The following is a 21,146-nucleotide window of genomic DNA, read 5'->3' as shown; positions in this document are numbered from 1 at the left end:
ATCTATGTTTAATCACAGCGTAGGGTCCAATCTGAGCATGGCAAGCCTGTCCAATCGATAGAGAACTCTTTGTAGATAATCATCAGATTACAAGAAATCTTCATATGTATAAATCAGCTTGGTAGCTTTTGAAGTACAAGTCAGATCTTAATAAAAAACTGAGGGATTGACCTTGACTAGTGGTACATTTAAGGTTTAACATTGAATTTAAATCACCAAAATAAATGTAATATAACCATCACCATATTTCAGCACATTTTGAAAAATGGTGTCATGTTTTTTTTCACCATCTTTAAATGTCTGGTATAAATACTGTATGTACAGTCTTCGCCTACCTACTGTATTTACCTATTACAACAAAATAGTCTTAGAAAACGCAGGTATTTAAAGGACGTTCAGTAATATGTGGCATTTTGATAACTTTTTTTAAATATTGAAACTTGTGTCTTTTCATTTCTCACTGACAGACAGATCTTTCCCACACTCAACTTCAGTCACCACCTGCCACAATACACACCATACCCCAATTACAGCTTTACAATCACTCTGAGACTCAATGAAGACTTCTCTTAGTTTGTTGCTGAATTTTACTTATAGTTGAAGTTCTATAACAAAAGATGACGTTAAAATTGTATGGTACTCTGCATTCCAGTGAGTTTTCATAATGGCAATCACATAATGGCACTAGTATTTACTGATTTCATCTTTCATTGGAACAGGGGCCTGCAACTCCAGTCTTTAGGCTCTAGCCACTGTTTTTAATCCAGCTAGTGTGTAAATGATTTAGTTGGATCAATCTCACTTAGTTGTCTTAATTAAGGTCAAATGTGATTTTCAGATCCTACCTACTGTATTTGCTATTCACTACTGCCTGTAAAAACTGCAAAACTTCAGTGCTCCATAATCTGAGATGCAGAGCCCTGCTTCAAATTGTTAACTCATTCCACTCCTTTTCCCAACTAGATAGAAATCCTAGTGCAACAGCTTTACAAACAGCGGGGTCACTGAATGGAACCAATACAAATTTACAGCACAAACACGATTCCCTCACATACTGTACAGTACACACCCCCAGAAAAAAGACAGGGCTTAGAACTTTGAAATCAGATGTATTCTTACTTAACTTTTTTGATCTTGTCTTCAGAAAGACACCAGGTGTTTAACTTTGAATTATTCAAAAATCCTTCTCTTTTTTTCTTTCCGCCCTGTCACTTATAGGAGGTCCAAACACTCCAGTAAGATTCTTTTCTCCTTTTCATTTTGCATCAAGAAAAGTTAAAGCCCCAGCTGGAGCAGTGAGAGGGATTAGAATATATTAAAATTCAGTGGTGATCATGACAGTGCTTCATCAGTTTCTTTTATGATCTATTTTTACTGCTGTGCGTTTTGCTGTGCATCAGATAGAGCCAGGGCTGTTCATCCTGGTGTACAATTATTCTTCAAGTTTCAGGTGTGGGAAATTATATTTTAATGTTCACCACACATACCAACGATCTGATAAGAATGGGAAGTGACAGGCTTCATATTTTCCACTGCTCAAAACTTGAAGTTGGCCCTTTTAACAAACGACGGTTTCTATTAGATAACTAGTGGTATTGATTAACAGTAAAATTCAGGATTTTTCCAATATTTCCTGAGGTCAGCAATCTAATTATTATTTCTCATTTTCAAGGCCATAACCTTCATTTTTATCATTAATGGACTGCAAAGCATGATGGGTTATATTCATTTCTCTTGCTTGTATTTAGATACATTAGATACTGTACATTCTGGGAAACAAACAGAAGGAGTTACATTCCTGCTCTTCTCATAGGTACAGTATATTGCTCTCAGAGATTACAGCTGAATGTTTTAATTTAAATTAGGGCCTTTCTGTCCAATCTGTTGCTCACATAATTCGCTTTACTATTGCACTCAATCTGGAATTGCTTTTTACAGTGCAATTCTGAACTTTGACTAACAAGCAAATGTAACATTCTGCTACTCTGTAGCCTAGATACAGTAACTTGCAGAAGTTAGTTCCTTAATGTTCCACTATAAATGTGCTCATTCTGTTTGTCCCCATTACCTATCACTCAATGCACAGATGAACAGATTTTTCTGGAAAATGTTAACCACAAGGCAACTCTGCTGTCTGTTCTGGCTAACCTTCCTTGTATAAATGAAAATACACACATCCCACAGGAAATATACTGTATTGCTGAACTTTTCCCTGAAGCTTTTTTCAAAGAACTCCTAATGCAGGAACATGTTTTATACCAGCTCTGCTAAAATATGACCAAATAAAGCTTTTAAGTTGCGAGCCCCTCTGGCTCCTTCCCTCACCACTTCCATCACACCAGTCACATCCTCACCTTGTGTGGAATGACCACAGCAGACCCCCCACTGACCCCGATAATAGGCATTGAGGTCTGGGTAGAGATGAAGTCCAGGATCTGGGCCACTGCCTCTGAGCCGACGTTGTCCTCGAAGACCACGCCGTGTACGCGGTTAGTGGCCAGCGTGTCACAAATGCGAGTGAGCAGCGCGCGGGGGTTGGTGTCATTGACCAGCACAGTAATGGGGTTCACCTCGATAGGCAGGTCCGCAAAGTTCTCGCGGCTCAGGCGCCCCTTAATCTCTGTCTGGTAGGTGGAGCCGCTGAACACCACTGCCACGTTTACTGTGGGAGGTCCGAACGGGCGCCCGAGGCTGCTGCGGGCACCCCACAGCAGCAGCCAGAGGGAGGCGCTCAACCAGCCTAGAGGCATGCCCATCTCAGCCGCCTACTGCCTGCAAGAGAAATGGAGAGGAGAAATCAGACACAGATTCAAGGATACAAAATCCTGGATATCTATTAATCCATTTTTTGACTGCTTCTTCTAACTCAGTTTGAGGAGGAGCCAGAACCAATCCCAGCAAGCAATGGGCTCAAGGCAGGATAAAACCTGGAAGAGACGCCAGTTCATCACAGAGCAGACACAGACACACACACTCATACCTAGGGTCAATTTTCCAAGGAGCCAATTAACCTACCCGTATGTGTTTGGAATGTGGGAGGAAAGCAGAGCACCCAGAGATAAATCACGAGAACACTGGGAGCCCCCCAGGTCTAGAGTTTAACCCAGAATCCTAATGCTGTGAGACAGCAATGCTAACTACAGGAACTCCATGCCACACAAACCTGAACAGGAACAGGCAAAAAATACTGACTTTACAGGACTAAATAACACATACTGTACTGTATGCATCATCCTAACACCCGAAGAAGGCTCCACAGCCGCAACGTATCTTTTCTTCTCTTTTCAGCATGGAATAAACCTTTCCTTGTTCCTTTTTCAGCCTACGCATGCTGACACAGCTACCTACAGTACTTCAACTACTTCATCCTAACACGCTCGCAGTGACATGACAGTGTAGAGTGAAAGGTTTTGCCAATGAAAGATCAATCAATGAAAGAAGCACCTGCAAGATGCAGATGGAAATTAAGTCCTGGTATGTTAAGTACCAGAAATAGGAGGTTGCTCTTAATTCAATGTATTCTCTGTTTGTGTCACAGAACACCCACTCCTGTCATTGAAACAACTGAAGAAATGACTGGACTAAATTCTGAGCTCAATACTCCACTAACTTGCAGATGAACCAGATGGGCTTAATCTCAATTGCAGTCTTTCTTATGTAATGTAAAGTTCCTTTGCTTAAACAGCATGGAGTAGTGGCTCTGGATTTACCCCTGCATGGATGAGACCCATTCCTGGGAGGAACACTACTATCCTATTAACATACTTAAATCACATTACTAGATTACCATATTGCACTAGTAAAATACTCTGTTGTACAATTTATAAATAAGAATTTGCTTTCAAGAGAAAAAATCTGGTTTGATTAAATAAATGTTGATTTTTTGTTATTATAATTAATAACAATAGCCCTTATCAGTAGTACACACTGAGGAGCTGGGTATCTAACTGAGAATACCTATATTGCAAGCTGTAACATTTTTCAGTGTTTGTCCAGCAGGCAGACAACGTGATGCAACTAATGGTAAAGTGTGAGGGAGTGATGAAAGGACATGTCACTTTTCTTCACTACATGCACATTTCACAGTGTCCCTCGACAGACATGCTCCCTTCTGTGTCAAATATACACTAATAACCATGATTAACTTACAAATATTGTGACTCTCAGTGAATGAAAACTCCCAAGCAAACCTCAGAGGATATGTTTTGTTGTGCGCTTGGCCTTTGGCTCTACTAAAATCTCTGATGGACAGCCATGATTGGATTACAACTGTGATTGAATCTGCCTCTTCTCATAACACATTCACACATTACTCCTAAGGTGATAGCAATAAACAGCATTCAGTCTTAAATTTGGACCAAAGGGATCGGTAATATTTACTGTGAATTTCTAATGTTTTTCATGGAATTTAGACCAAGACACTTTGGAAGTCTGGAACAAAATATACCGTAGGGAAATTCCTTTGTCTGCCTTGCAAACGCAAAACTAAATTAATATTAGAAAGACAAGGAAAGAGTACAAATAATCTCTTTGTCTTTAATTTTAAGCATTTTAAAAGCACATTTCAAAATAATTGTGCAGGAGCAAGCATGACAGGTTGTGTTTTCTGTTTGCATAGCAATTTAACTGAAAGATTTTTGTTCAGCATCTTGAAAAAGAGAAAATAATTTTGACATGTGATAATAAAAATGCTGCATTTCAAATGCTCTAAAGCAAGAATTATATAAGAAATATAATGTAATATTTCAGAATGGCATTATTTTATTTTTTCTTTAATCAAATGGTATTTGGGTACCGTAAAAGTAAATTACCTACTGTATAGAGCAAGATCTGCATCGAGTATAGTACTTTCTATAAAACACAAATATCTGTAAATACAGACAGATCTATACTAAAAATAAGGTGACAATTGTATTTGAAAGAGCAAATACAGCTGAACCTGAAGGTGCTATTTATGAACAACATACTTTGTTGTCAATATCAATGATGACAAAATGTCTGAAAAATTTAGTGGCAGAATAGTCTGGTCATTCCTGTATATCTCAATAGTAAAGGCCCTTTGAGCAATGATACCAGGAGTTTTTTTTGTCACAATCCCCAGGTGGATTTCACTGAAGGCAACAGGTTGAAACATATTGTCTCAAGTGTTTACCTCTGCCACTAAGCAGATGGTTGGCATTGTAAAGCTCCATCTTATTTGCCTTTCCTGAATTCAGAATGAAGAGATTTATGAGCCCTGGAGTGGCAATTAACTGTATCTCCAACATTTTTTGTCTGTTGGCAAAAATAAATGGCCACAGTAAGAGACCATAACTCATGTTTCAGGCTAGAGAAATGGCACATACATGTACATGATGATGTCTTGGCTGATCATTTCAATCATGGTTAATAACCTTTGGTATTAAATATCCTAGGTGACAAAACCTCTGCACCTCAAGTTCTTCAGTTGCACTTTTGTTGTTGATGTTCTGCTGCACTATCTTGGCAGCTACAGATTCACTGGTTTCATTCTGAGTTTTTTTAAAAGATTGCTTTTAACAAGCATTTTAGTTATACACCTCCTGTCCCTGTGAGCCCCACAAGGGGAGCTGAAGAAGGTCTTCTTGAATAATAACTAGCCCCACATGATTCACTGAACATTCCCATCTGCTTACTCGTTTTTCATTCCATATGCACGGGGATTGACTGATACAGTCCTCCTCAAATACAACTTTAGAATGGGCATCAACCCTAATTATACATTGTTCTGGATTCAGTTTTCGCTGGACTGTGACCATATTCAATGTCAACACTGAAGTGCTCAAACAGGAAACATTTTCACTTCCATTATCTGTTATTGTGGGTACAGTATGTGTATTTTCTCTTCATGATGACCAGATTTGCTGTGCATTTAAATAGAAAAAAAGAAATGGTAATCCCTGACAATCTCTTTGGTGCCCTGACCTCGGTATTACTATAATCACCTTATCATCTTCAGCTTTTGGGGAAACCAACCCACTGATCTGCAGTTTTGAGGCCCATCTACTACAGTGACAGATCCTGCACACAAGAGAAGTCTGATCTCCATTTTGATGTGGAGGAAGTTCAGTACGGTGGTATTTAGCCTGCAGAGATTTAACTTTGGACTCCTTCAAACCCAAGTTTGTTTTTTAAGTGAGTGGCTGGTTTTATTCTATATTTGACAATGGTGCCAATGTACAACCAAAGTAGCATGCAATAATGTACAATGAGTCCTTGGCAAATCGTGGTACTGGACAAACTGGGAAATCAAGGCAAACATAAGAATTGTATAAGAATAGGAAACGTCTGAATTCCCAGGCACACTTACCATAATAAACGGAAGCAACTGCTTCAACCCTCATCTGATCTTTTATGTTTAGTTTCTTAATTTGTAATGTTTGCTTAATCATTCATTTGTGCTGAAAAGCCTTTACTAATTAGACACAGGGGCAGATCTTGTAAATTGCACTTGGGCGAATTTATGTCCAAACAGAATAATTAATACTGTAAATTATAAAGTAATAAAATGATTCTGTGACTTCAAGCCTTGCAGATATTAGGATCCTTGCTCTCATTCTAGAAAAGCATGTCTTCAGAAGAAGTACCCATGCCTGTCATAGTAAAATGTGGTTTTTCCCAGTACATTAGAGGCCACAGTACAATTAGCAGTTTTCTGCATAGCTATCTATATTAGGCCCAGCAGAATGCACAATGCTCTGTCACCAGATATGCATATGCTTGTGTCCGTTCTGTTTCTAGCCTACACAGTTTGATTTGGCAAGGATCTACAGGTTTTTCTTTAATGTGATATTGTTCTCAGTTTTTCATATAGAAATTTCACAGATTGCAAAAACGACAGCTTTTTACTTATAAAACCAAACATGGTCAATACATATGTTATACATTAAAGTATCTTCTGTATATAATGCTACTATATCCATTCTCCACTACACTGTATAATTTTCTAAGCAATTAATGACAAGATAAAATGTCTATTGACTACTCTTAAAAAGCTGATTTATTTGTTTTACACTAGGGAACATCTACAGTATAAGTCACATTACATTGTTACATTGATACATTGTTATTCAAGTCATTCTATTAGAGTCGTAGTTACTGTATACCAATACTTAAACTCCTTTCTAAAGTTAGAGAAAACTGCAACACACAGAAAATAACTTTGGAACCCTTGTTCAAATACAAAAAAACTCAATTTTACACAGAAAAAGAGTCACAAATGTATATTTATCTTGACTGATGCAGGACATAATTTTCCTTTTTGCAAAACGATACATCTAACCTCAAACCTCCACTACATATTACTTGGGGTCGACAGATGGCCAAAGCAGCATAAATATCTGCACTGAATTTCCTCTGCCAATTAAAGCTTCAAGACATTGCCAAGTGGTATCAAAAAATTGCACTGAAATTTGGTTGTAGTGGCCCTCAAGATTATTGAAAACACCAACTCATTATGAGAGACTGTATACAGTATTTACGCAGTGTCCCTTGTTATTTACATTTTGGTACAGCTGTAATTAAGCTAAAATGCATGTCCTTTTCTAATTGTAGCTTTGTGGTATGCATACATTTTATTGAATACAACAAAGTAAGGGGAGGAGGTTCCAGTTTTTATTGAGTCCCAAAGATTTCTGAATTTTAAAACACAGAATCAGTAATTTTTCAACTACATCAACCAAGACTTCCTTGTTTCTTGGCTTGTGGATTGTGTTAATTATGCATTGTTCTCAGATCATATTGAAATAAGAGGTAGTGTATGTACTGTATATGAAGAGCAGTATATTGTTGATTTGAGAAACTTAAGAAATTCAGAATTGATGCATTTTTCTGTCTTTCATAACTCTGAAATAAAGCATTTCTAATCACTTTGGCTTTACTCTTAAGATGATCAACCTGAAGTTTGTGAAAAAGCTTCAAGATTCTCAACACACCTTTAACAGCAGAATTACCAGAAACATCAAATCCATGAGCTTGTTATTTAAAAACTTCATTTGAATCAAAATCAGTAAATTTCAAAATTTAAGAATCTTATACCCTCCTGGGCGGATACAGATGCTCTGATTCATGCTTCTTCAGCGACATCATCATATTTTCTTTTTTTCTCCATGAACTCTATAGCACCTTACAGCAGAGTCAGAACATAGACAGCACGGCAAATTCACAGGTGCAAGGTAAACTACTGTAGGTGGCTGCTATGTGGCAAACTCTTGTAAACCTAAGCAAACTCATCTCCAGTTGGGAGACACCTCTTTGGAAATCCCAGCTATAGCTGGCTATGGAGAAAACACTGGACTTTGGACTGTAGGATTCATCAGGCTTTACCCATCACATCACTTTCATTAACCGCTTATCCATTTAGGGGTCATGGTGAGGAAGCATTTGGGAACAAGGCAAGATACACCCTAGATGGGACACCAGTTCATCAGAAGGCACACATACTCCCACCTTTGCTAATTTCACACAAGCCAATGTGTAAACTATCAGCATGTCTTTGGACTGTAAAGGAGAAACCAGAGTACCCACAGGAAACCCAAATGATCACAAGGAGACCGTGCAAATCCCACTCCCTAGGTCCAAATTTGAGCCAAGTGCCCCAGTGCTCCAAAGCAACAGTGGTAAACACTGTGCTATAGTGCTGTCCATCCTTTCCCAATGAGGTCCTCAAATCTATATTAGTGACTAGAAGTAGTCTTTCCCCATTTGTCACCTTTTTCTTATCCCCACATGAAAATCACACCCTTTGCCATTTTCCGGTAGCAAAAGACTATGTTTTGTGAAATTAAAGATCTTTCAGAAAAAAATGAAATTTCTTATTCTACTGACACTTTTAAAGCCATTTCTTTATAATTTATAACCTTGCAATGGTACTATATTCTCCTTGGTCCCATATTCCCTGCCATATTCCTGTTTAAATTAATCCTGTGTGCAAACCTTTGGGGGACTGAGTTAGAGTTCTGTTTCAAAGCCATTTATAACTTTCTCTAAAGCACACATCTGTCTATTAAAATGGATACTGGGACTGATGTGAGTCTACCATGTGTTTTTGTGTTGGAGGATTCATTGCTTTCTGCTATATTCTGTATGGTTGCATGATGCTTGTTAGCTGATTATTGGTTTCAGTTGCAACAGAAACTGCTCAATGGACCACATGCCCTTCACTCATTTGAAGCTTTTCTTATTGTGTAACATGCAAGATTATTGCAAGTGTTTCTTTTGTGTTGTTTCATGATTTGCTTTATTAAATTACATTTAAAACTGAGAAAAAGTGTTTTTGTGGAAAAGCTACACTGCAGTGGTATCAGTGTCAGTCAGTGTCCTAGCTTCTTTCAAGAAGCCAGATGAGTTCCTTTCAATCAGTTAGCTACAAGCTACTAAATGGGCTAGATGGGCTCAATGGCTTCCTGCTGTTTGTAAGCTTTTACATGTTCTTATCATTCATTACTTAATGTGGGCAATCAAGATCAGAGAAGACCAGCAGATCATTAACCTGGCATACCTACAGAACTGTTGAATATGCATTATCTCTATCTTTTACTCTAGTATCATAACAATTATCATTGGATTAGCTATTAAAATTATTCATTTATAAAGGACATTTTGATTAATAGTGAACATGGAATGATGAATGGATGAATAGATCCTGTAGATTTCACCACATACTCAACATTTACAAGCAGAAGCTGTGTTCTCAATAACGTGAAGGTGCATAGTTTTTCTGAGCTGGTCCATGCCAGGTTTTGTAATATACTCCTTGTGTGTCCAGGGCTCCTGTATTTCAGTGAGGCAGTCTCATGCAGTACAAATATAACATACATGTCAATAATTCAAATTTTAGATTTTGAAATAATTAGGTTACAAAATTGAAGGGCCATTCGCTATGCAGAAAATTACCATATTTTAACACATTTCTCTTTGTTTTTTTTTAATTAAACATGCAAAGATTGATTTAGATAGCCTCTCCACAACAATCAATACCATATTGTTCCTCTCTGAATTCTACTTCCCAGTAACACTGCAATGTGTTTGCTCAGCACTTCCCTCTTGGCAATGATAGTAGAGTACAGAATAAAGAAGAGTCTTGAGCTTGGCTTGACTGGTAGCATCAAATCCATATCTAACTCACTGAAGCTGTGTTGTTTATGACTTGGACATTAGAGGCCAAAAATGTCACAAGAAACTTTTTTTAATTGAATATTAATATTAGCAGATGGCTTTATTGGCTGTTATTTTTAGCTTGCTCTACATGAATTAGCACTTTGACAATTTCCTGGGCTTATAAATTCATAAAGTGTAGTGAAAAGCAAATTTACAGATTTCTTCACTGCTGAAAACAGGATACCTTTCAATACAGTGGAAAATACAGTGGAACCCTGCCTTTCCTTTTTATGTATTGCAGACTTATAGTACAATCAGTAAGCCTTGCCTGTTTTGTTAGTTTACTTTGGAACTTGTGCAGTGTTCATTCTACCTGAATACCTGGAGGACCTAAAATATTCTCTCTTCTAAAACATGCATTTTACCTTGCCCTGTGACAGAAACAGCTTAATTTAAGTTTAATTGGTTTAAGTGGTTATTTGCATTCTTGTCATGGATTAGAGACAGGTTTCTTTGTGTTCATGTTTAAAATATAAAAAACAGTAGAAATTATTGCAGGTTCCTTCTGGCAATTGTAATTGTCAATGACTGTAAATGATTTGCTATAAATACCTGTTTCTCAAATTACATACTGTACGTTTTCTGTAGACCGTGAATTCATATTGACTTAATCTCGAATTTTGTACCTCAAAAAGCTTTTCCTGAGTATCACACAGGGCTCTGGTGATGTAATCCACTCTTTAACTGTCTGTGGAGAGACTTCTTTCCTTGTGTCAGATGAAAGTTTACTGAGCCAGACCTTATCAATGCTATCTATAGAAATTTTGCATCTTTTTCAGCTTAGCAGACCAGCTAAGCTCCCTGTTGTGCCAACTCCAGAGATCAGGCAAAATTAGGTCATGTCACAGAACATCACTTCCTCAAAATTGAGATTTATTTATAAACACCACACCTGTTTTCATTTCTTCTCCATTAAGTCTTTTTACAATTTTTTTTAATGATTTTAAATTTCTCACACAATGGCTAGAAAATACTAAGAAAGAAATACAAAACAGGTTTTTTGGTATAATGTGCCTTTTTTTACTATTTCTTGCAGGTAAAGTAAGAGGTGGTTTAATTCCACAGACTAGTCTTTTACTGTACATCCCTACCTTACAAGTAACACATAACTAGTATTAAAAAGTGTTGACCACCCTCTAGTGGAAATGAGTGCACAGCAGAAGAAAGAAGTATTTTCACACTAGGTTTACAACCTTTGAAACTTCAAGAAATGGAGCCTCAATCACGAGACTGAGAAGTAACTTATAGCTCCACAATGTTTAGAAAATAAAAAGCAAACAGAAAAACTGTGTATCCCGTACTAACTTCTGATTGATTTATCATGATCTACAGTATCTATAGTCACCTGCACCTGTCGGTGTCTTTTTGGATTCCTACTTCCTACTGTCAGAGCTTTTTGATCTTCATGCAACTTTTATGACATGCTTTTACATGTTGTACTGCACATGTTGAAATGATCGTAGTCAATGCCAAACACATTACTTTTCCAGTTGTTCATAAAATAAGTATGAACTAACTGGGGCAGAAGACAGGGGACATTAAATTCAGATGAAATCTCAACACAAGCCTGCCGATCCATTGTATTAAATCTCTAAAATCAAGTCTTCCTGAAATCAGAAGAAAACCTACACTATATTGCACTGAACGCACTGTGTGGCCCTACACACAATATATGCTTTGCCATGAGAGTTTTAACTATAAGAATGTTCTTTAAAGGGCCTACTCTAAACAGCATGCATCCAGAAATTCTTTGAAGATTTTGAACTTGAAGGGCCTACTCTGAAATAATGTCTTTCCATGTTCTTGTTGCTGTCTTGTTGGATTATTTGAGACTTCTATCATTCATATGCATCTTTCTTGCCTTCTGGTTCAGCATTACTTGCATTGGCTTGTGATTAAGAAGCCAGCCATTGTGACTGGGAGTTTTACACTGTCCTCCATTCCTCATCCCTAAATTAGAACATAATTTCTACTCTAAAAATGCATTGCTAAATCTCTTGTTTATGCAAACCCAAGTAAACAATTTCCAATTTATATAATCCTCAATAGTGAAATGCCATTTTTGTTTTTAAAAATAGATTTACTGCAGTATTGTGGCATATTACAAAACCTTTTAATGAAGATTTTAAAATGACTACTTTTTTTATAAATAAATAAAAACAGCTTAATATGACTACTCAAAGCCTCAGACCTTTTCAGAAAACAATGTCAACCCAAAACCATATAATGTGCAACTACAGTAGGATTTCCCAGTTAAAAAGTTGAACATTTTTAAGACGTTGGTCTTAAAAAGAGTTGTTTTCACTTAGTTGAGGTTAAAAGATTAATTAGAAATTCTCAGTGTTTAAAGTTGAGGTTTTAATAAAATACCATTTTACTGTATATACTTGCAGGTAATAAATGTTATTAAAGCATTTACAGTACAGTAGTTCTTACTACTGTTTAGAATTCTGTTTCCATGACATAACATACGCCATTATTTTTTAACTAATTTGTGGTGTATTTGGAAAATCTTTACCAAGTTAATTACAATAGTTTTGGGAAGAAGGAATGGTCCATATCCTCATCACGTGTTCACCTCCAAAAAGTCACTCTCTTTGGACTTTTGTACGGTGTATAGATTAATCTATTGGTGGTTTTGTATGTCTTACCTGTTGCATGTCAACAATGTTGCCCTAACCCGTTTGTTCCACCATGTTATGTCAGAGTTACAGAGCCTCCCTCAACCTTGGATTAAATGGAGGCTTCCTGTCCATCAAGAGCAGCCTGGGGTGGAGCTTATTGTATTTTACCTAGCAAGCTAGTCTGGTCTGAGTGTTATTACTTTCTCTGTGTGACACAGCCTGGTGTTTGTAAATAGTGTGTACCTGCTGGTAGGAATTACCTTGCAAGACAGCAATCTTTCACATTTGCCAATGTTTTTCTCTTTTTGCATGGTCTGCATCTCAGTAAAGAGCCACTTTGTCAGGCTTGAATTTTTCTGATTTAAGTTGTTTTTCCCATGTTTATATTGGAAAATCATAAAAGATCAGTACTTTTACAAAGTACAGTGGTATCTTCCAGTTATGTTTTTTGGTGGACCCTACTATATCATTTTTAGGGATATGTTGTTTTTTTTCTAGATGGTCTGTATGAGCAATAAACTGCTCTTTACATTCAATAGGTGGAGCTTGCAATGCATGTACCTTCATTTCTGATCTTTCTCGTCTTTTATAGTTTCAAACCCAGTACTGTGACAGAATGGCTGTTCAGCCCCCTGCTGTATTTGTCATTCCAAAATGCTGATGGATCTTTTGCATCACAGTGGATATAGATATAGATCCCCAGACCTCTTATGCGTCAGTCATATCTTTTTGTTTCAGATGTTCTCACATCATGATGGGCATCATTAAGGAACACCTGGTTATGGGAAACCCTCATCTTTTTTCTGTTTTCTTACTGTTTTTATCATTTCACTTTCACTCTGAACTGAAACACTTGAGAAGTGGGTACTTGTGTACAGAAGTGTGAAGTGGAGGTTCTCTGCATCTTTTCCATTTAACAGCCAAATTTGTGCATTATCTCTCAAGCACAGAGCCTACTGGGATGTAGCCTAACAAATTGTGATAACACAGCTTATTAGTCTCAGCCCTCTGCAGCGATATGTCTAAACGTTATTGCTTGTTCAAGGTTAAATATCATGCTGCGAAACTTTGATTATAAATGGTGGAAATGTAGACAATAGGTGTGTTCTGTTCACTCAATTTACCTTGTGAGTAGCACAGCATGATTTTAAAGTCATGAGGTAAATTTGCTGAAACTATCGGCAAAAGCTCAAAGATACTAATTTAGCAAGAGAGAAGGTAGGTTTGTAATACATGTTTTGCAATAGAGTTTGTAATTTATTTAAGTTGGAGCTTATTTGTCACTAAAATCTTGCACTGGTTTATTTTTTTTACTTACTTTAATTTCTTTATCAGAAAGAAGTTTAGAATCTCATTTTGTAACAGTGACATATACAGTAAATATACTGTGTATACATTTAATCAGATAAAATATAATGAATGTACTTATCACATCAAAAGTCACCTGTTTCCCTGGTAAAAGATACATTTTGAAGTTCAGTACAGTATGTTGCCTTTAATTGATTGGTCAGCACCTGCATCTTTCTTTTTCAAATCTACCCAAAACTTCAACAAAGATTTCATATCGACTCAACAAATCATAGTTATTTCCTAAATTTACAAGTGCAGTGTCTGGGGTGCCATCATATTGACAAATGTCCCAAAATTTTGTGCTCCAAAAAAATAAGTTAAGAAAGTTTACTCAAGGAATACAAAAAATTTTCTGATACATCATGACACATGAAACATTTTCTTTCAATTTTGACTTTTTTCATTGTAGCCCCAGAAAGTTCTGAGTTATTAACGGGAAAAAGCATTGCATCAAGCTACTCTTACATAACAATAAGACGAGAATGACAATGAACTCCCAAACTAACCCAAATATATTTTTCACCGCCTCCCCCGTTACATTACCTCATCGGCCTTCATGGTAACTTAACAGACTCCTCAAAATGGCAGATAATAATTATTATACAGTAATTGCATTTTGCAAAATCCTTTTAAACACTTCTGTTTTAATTATCTGAATCTTGAGCGCTTATTAAAACCTAGGTCCTTAGCTGCTCTATATATTAATAATAATAATAATTGCTTACACTTATTAAGCGCTTTTCTGAACACTCCACTCAAAGCGCTTTACAAGTAATAGGGACTCCCCTCCACCACCACCAATGTGCAGCATTCACCTGGATGATGCAACAACAGCCATAGTGCGCCAGAACGCTCACCACACATCAGCTATCAGTGGGGAGGAGAGCAGAGTAATGAAGCCAATTCATAGATGGGGATTATTACAAAGCCATGATTGGTAAGGGCCAATGGGAAATTTGGCCAGGGTGCCGGGTTAACACCCCTACTCTTTTTGAGAAACGCCCTGGGATTTTTAATGACCACAGAGAGTCAGGATCTGGGTTTTACGTCTCATCTGAGTCCCCGTCACTATACTGGGGCATTAGTATAGTGCCCTAACACCTCTTCCAGCAGCAACCTTTTTGCAGCAAAGTTTTTCCCAGGAGGTCTCCCATCCAGGTACTGACCAGGCTCACACCTGCTTGAGCTTCAGTGGGTTGAATATTAAGCTATTCATTAATTTATTAAATTAGGTGTACTGCAACTCAATAATAGGAAAACTGCCTTTTTTTAAATGATCAACAAGCTACGCAGCCATGGGTGGATGAGATTCTCAAATCAATTACTGTAGCTACTGTACTAACTACCAGATCAGCAAGAAAGAACATAAAGGCCTCCTGTTTTCTGAACTATTCCAGTGATGGAGAGCAAAGGATGCCAAAATGTATGCTTCCATCAATGGTATCATTTAAGATGACATGTGAACAGGGTCATGAAGATGTTTTCCTAGCCATATCTGTTCCTAAGTGATACAGTAGTATGCCAGTGACAGTGTCTCTGTAACAGGCCATCCCAGTTTAAGAAGTGGAATCAGGGCAGGGGCACCGGGGTGGAAAGGAGACATTTCGCACGAGGGAATTGGAAAATTAGCTGCACCTTTGCACACCCTCTCATATAAAGGGTATGCAGAGACGCAAGAGGGTGTCTTGCGAGAGTGCACAATACAGTATATTCATTAGGAGAGTGAGTTCTGCGAATCTCAGGGCGAGATTTATATAAGATTTAAAAGAAACAAATTGTCTTCTTAGTAACATCCTCAGTCGTAGCCATGCCAGCCACTGGTAATTTGAAGAAGGTATTTGGTGGTTTGGCCAAATAGGATCGACCTGGTGAGGGATTTTCCACTGATACTAAAGGGATTAAAGCAGGATCCAAGTTGAGTCTTCTTTGGGGCCTGCAATTTGCTGGGGAGATCACCAAATTGCGTGTTCTTATCTCGACCCCTACATATAGATATACAGATGTACAGTATAGAGATAATACATGTACAGATTTCCCTGCCACACTACCTAATGAAAGGAAGTCTGTTACAATCTCATAAGTATGGGCATGGGACACCTCTCAGGAGTTGTGTTGATCAATTGGTAGGTGTCACTATTTCCTCAACAAGCATTACAAAACCCCATGAGGGGACATTGTGCTGTACAAGATGTTTTCTAGAGGTGGAGACATTAAACAGGGATTCTGATTATTCTGTTGACTTGAAGTGCTAGTTCAGACTAAAGTGCAGTGCATGCTTATTCATTAACCAGAGTATGACCAGGATTGTCTGAGAGTGCACAATAGGATGAGTGCTGCCAAGGCTAAGTGTGCTAGAGTCAACCAGAGTGTATTTGGAAATCATCTGTGACTGGCCTGGTGCTTTAGTCTTTCAGTTTTCTTAGTAAGAGGAGTACTGCTCCGTAGTAATGCTAACCCTCTTGTTGGACCTGAACTTGTCCAGAGATGCATTGGATGAGCATGTACTTTCCTTCCCAGCTATTTAAGAGGCTGTAAGCCATGTCACATGGCAATTACTAATTCCAATTTGGAAACACGCAAAAATAGAAAAAAAATGTAATTGTAAGAAAAGCTTGACCCACTGCTTATCAGTGTAAATCTAGTTTTTACAATCATGAACTGCCTTCCGTCTAATAAATTTCTTACATAATTCAGCAGTGTTTTTATTTTTGGGCCGGTAAGGTACATTTAAACATTATCTCCAGATGTGACACAGATCTGCCCTGCTAATGTTTGATCAGAGATCAGCCTGGGAAGTGAACTATAAGCCCCTTGTGGTCAATGAGATATTCATCTGTCATATGGAAGAGTCAAGCCCTACAGTGGAGACTGATTTCAAAATCTTATTGCTGAGTTCCCAGCTGTCCGGTCTTGACAAAGTGAATTGCCAGCTTTGAACCCAGACAGGTGACAGTCATAGTTCTGCTCTGTGTGCGCCAGTACTCTTCACTGTGCGCAGATGAGCGTACACTAAACATTGTTCTCCGTCCACTATTTATTCCAGCCTACTGTATGTGCTACAAAAGGGAAACAGATCAGATTACCATTACATGGCAATCTTGACCTCTTTCAGATTTTCCAAGCTCTCAGGCTGTTATTCAAATTGTACTGATGAAGCTAAAATGCAATTTTACTGGGTAGATCACTAAATTGGCTTTTTTGGGTTCTTAAATCGACACCTACAGTACATATAGATACATACTGTAGGCATACAGAAATAATACAATACAGATTTCCCTGCCACATTAGCTAACGAAGGGAAGTCTGTTGTAAACTCATAAGTATGGGGATGGGAGACCTCTCAGGAGTTGTGTTGATGGATGGGTAGGTATCACTATTTCCTCAACAAGCATTACAAAATTAATGCTCCAGCATACCATGAGGGGACATAATGCTAAAGAAGATGCTTTCTAGAGGTGAAGACATTAAATGGAGATTCTGACTATTCTGAATTGTCTTTGTATGGGAGTCTGATATGTTTCCTAGTATAAAGAAACAATGCCCATACTGGACTTAACTGTCCTCATTTCTTCTGTGGACTCCATTAACATTTAGTATTAACTAATAATTAATAGCTGCCAGTATTTTATATTGAGAAGGTGGGCAGAGACAGCTCATGCCTGGGCAGAGACAGCTCATGCCTTTGTGATTGTGTACAGTCAGAATAACATGCTGAAAATGTGAAAGATCAAGCTAAGACCCATTTAAGCTCCCAGCAATGGAGGCCGTAGCAGAATCCTTTGGCCAGATGTCACTCTACATGGTGCCATCTGAGAGTGCTGGCTGCCTGTTTTCCTACCAGCCCCTCCTAGAAAACTCTTTAGTAAAGTTGCATAGAAAAGAATGACATTAATAATTTAATGTCTGTGCTTAGTCCATACAAATATGCACTGCCTGCTTTAACAGATTCATCTTATGCAGAAGTGTGGCATGCTATCCAACATTCACAGTGGATATCAAATGCATAGCATGTTTTTTTACTTTCGTTTAAATCAACAGATCATATTGTACTGCCTTCCCTAAAGGGTACCAACATGGGAGGGATGAGAACATTGTACTCTTTCGTCCAAAACATTATGTGTATCACAGCTATATCCATCATTCACACATCAAGTCCTGTACTAGAAATATCTGTCACGGATGTCTGAAGGGACGAACCGTGGAGAGGCAGGAGAGCGGAAAAAGACCCATATGCGTAGCGGCGGAACAGGGGATTAGCCTGGGCTCAGCAGTTCAGGAGTCGTATAGAAACCAATGCCCTCAGGCAGCGGACAAGGGGCGACCTGGATGCTAGGCAGGTCTCAGGACATCCGAACGTCAATGCTGAGCGAAGGAGAATGAGTGACCCGCAAATATATACTGTAGACCCAGAGAGAGAGACACCGGAAGGACTGCAAAGCAAAGGAAACTAGGGACAGGATAGAGTAGGAGTGCCTACGCAGAGGGCGCGTGACAATATCAATGACTGGATTTGCTTTCAATGCCAGCACTGTAAGCTCTCAGGTGCAATAAGTCACAGCAATTGTACGTTTACTAAACACCAAGTCAGTCAGTTGCTCCTGCATTTTTTACTCAATACAAGCTCTTCAAATCAATAATACCTTGTTGCTTTAAATATCAGGATCTTTGGGTCACCCTAGGCACATGTATTATCCTTTTTGTAAAAGCTTTGATGTGCTTGTTTCACCAAGTTCCAGCTCAACAATTAGTCATTCAATTGAATAAATAGTGTGAGAATAATCTACTGATTTTTCAGGTCATAACCTGTTGCTAAAATCTTCAGGATGCAGCCCTTGAAGAAAGGAGCTGAACTGCCACTCCCAAACACATGGTTTGCATTTACTGTCCCAGAGGGCATTGACTTTAGAGCCACATGCAAGCTTATTTAATCTTTTGTGGGATGTACTTAGTGATACAGGTCTCACTTACAGAAAGAATGTCAATGTGACGTGTTTTTCTGGGGTTTCTAGACTCCATACCAAAGTATAGCACAATAAGTGTTCTGATTTTTACATTAATCAGTCTAGGAAATTTAAATGAATGACACAAATGTATGTATTTATTTCATTCCCTCCTTTATCTTTCTGTTCTTCCTCTGTTGGTCCCTGAATCTGCCAGGCTACAAAGTGGACTTCATTTCTATCTTATCTGTCCTCTCCCTCTTGACAGTCTAGGTCTCATAGAAACATGAATCTCCTGCTTTTGTTCCTCAGTTGTACAGTAGATGTGTCACATCTTGTTGAATCCTATAGGAGTTCTTTACATCTAAAATATTTTATATGTTGTTACAAGTTAGTGTACATTCATGTTTTTTCTTTGTATTAACTAATGTTATTCAGGTAATTGTACATACTGTTTGATTTTGTACTGTATACATTTATAATATGGTGTGTCCTCACATGTATTAGGGTTAATTCAGGTATTACTCCATAAAAGCAAATTTTCTACTTCTACTACCACCGCTAACAATCATAATAATTCTGGATCTGAACTGAATCAGAAACGGATCTGGATCTGCATCAGAAACATAGACGTCCTATTGAAAACTCCCAGTTTCGGTCGTGTGCCGGTATTTGTGGCACATAGTTTAATCTGTGGACAGAATGTTTGAAGAAGATAAATCCTTTTTTTGATCAATACAAATGGAATAGAAGGAGTGTGCTTGTTCGCATACAGTATAAATACATTAACCTTTAATACAGACTGAAACTACTGCCTTGTTTCGAAAACTGCAAACATAATGCATACTATACACATCCGGTGGTCAGAGATTCTTCTGCTGTAAAGGACATGAAGTGTTGAAGGATCGCAGAAGAACTGAGCCAAAGAAGTCCCTGGGAGTGTACGATTGCTTTTAGTATGACCTTGGAGACTGAGCTTCTGCCAAGAATAGATTTTATAGTGTGTGCTTCATTGCCACCCTGTCTCCCAGTCTCTTTGCTTGATGCAAATTAAAAGTGGTGTCCCTCGATATGACAGTGCTTGAGCACGGAACAGAAACCTCCCTCTGTCTTATGTTGATGCGAAAAGTATCAAAACTCAGTGTGAAGCTGGCAACACATGCTATGACCCCAGGGTCTGTTTTGGGGGTGTGTGAGATGGGAACACTGTATAATTGTGCCGTAACTTTGTTTGTCTATGTGTAATGCACTCTCACTGTCGATTCCTCAGAAGAAGGAATCATTCTCTGCCAGCCTGCTGCCCCTGAGCTTCTCTAATAGCATTGTTGGTGTTGTTTACTCAATTAATGAGCAAAGCCTGTTAATTACCATACACTTTCAACCTTTTCTCTTTCAATCTGGCACATTTCTCTGCATGGACAGGTGTATTAGCAGCTGTGTCCAGTTCTACAATTTACACTACAGTAGAATAGCATTGCTGCCCAGCACAAAAACGGTTTGATCTATATATTTTTATTTATCTATTAGACTGCAATCACCAAGTATGATATGCTTTTTAGAATGTGAGAGCATTCTGTTGACTAAAAACAAACACAGGAATTTTGCAATATGGCTAGCAATAAAACATGACCATTGTAATGCTTTCTAGCTGCATAGTCAAGATCCCCCTTCTTCTGGCTTTCTCAAAATTCAAAAACTCTTTTAAGTCTTGCTGAATTTTTCTAGCTTCAGAAATATCTTGAAATCTAAAATGGTATAACTAAAGCCTTGAAGTACCTTGTATTTGTTGATAACTTCATGTTTTTGTACCTGAAACTCAGTTGGATGTGAAACTGCATTTTATAATACGCACTGCAAGTTATTTTAGAGGAAGTATTACTAATAAAATATGGCTGTAATGAGATGAATGCTTTTGTCCTGGTTGTATTCTAACTTCTAATTGTATCTTACTAACAAGCGTAGTTTGTATATACTGTTTGAGTGCTTTGGAAATGTATCATATTTTATTTGTAGCATATTATGTACTTCTAAACAGCCATTTGCAACTCCTAAATTT

The 21,146-nt window shown here is 37.9% G+C and overlaps 1 protein-coding gene across 2 annotated transcripts in view; it reads right to left on the bottom strand.

The window, feature by feature from the left end:
- grin2cb (glutamate receptor, ionotropic, N-methyl D-aspartate 2Cb) overlaps positions 1-21,146 on the bottom strand; it is an 89,909-nt gene that overhangs the window by 64,760 nt on the left and 4,003 nt on the right. Inside the window, exon 2 of one of the 2 annotated variants that reach the window (XM_088599433.1) lies at positions 2,355-2,772. In XM_088599433.1, coding sequence (XP_088455559.1) covers positions 2,355-2,756 — 402 coding nt within the window. In that variant the 5' untranslated portion in view covers positions 2,757-2,772. Of the gene's footprint in view, positions 1-2,354; positions 2,773-21,146 lie in introns of those variants that run through there. The other variant, XM_088599434.1, reaches the window with a different exon arrangement.

Source organism: Lepisosteus platostomus, chromosome 11 (genome assembly GCF_059453375.1).
Source record: "Lepisosteus platostomus isolate fLepPlt1 chromosome 11, fLepPlt1.hap1, whole genome shotgun sequence".
In the NCBI taxonomy this organism is placed as follows: Eukaryota; Metazoa; Chordata; class Actinopteri; order Semionotiformes; family Lepisosteidae; genus Lepisosteus; species Lepisosteus platostomus.
This window is presented reverse-complemented; position numbering and strand designations above follow the sequence as displayed.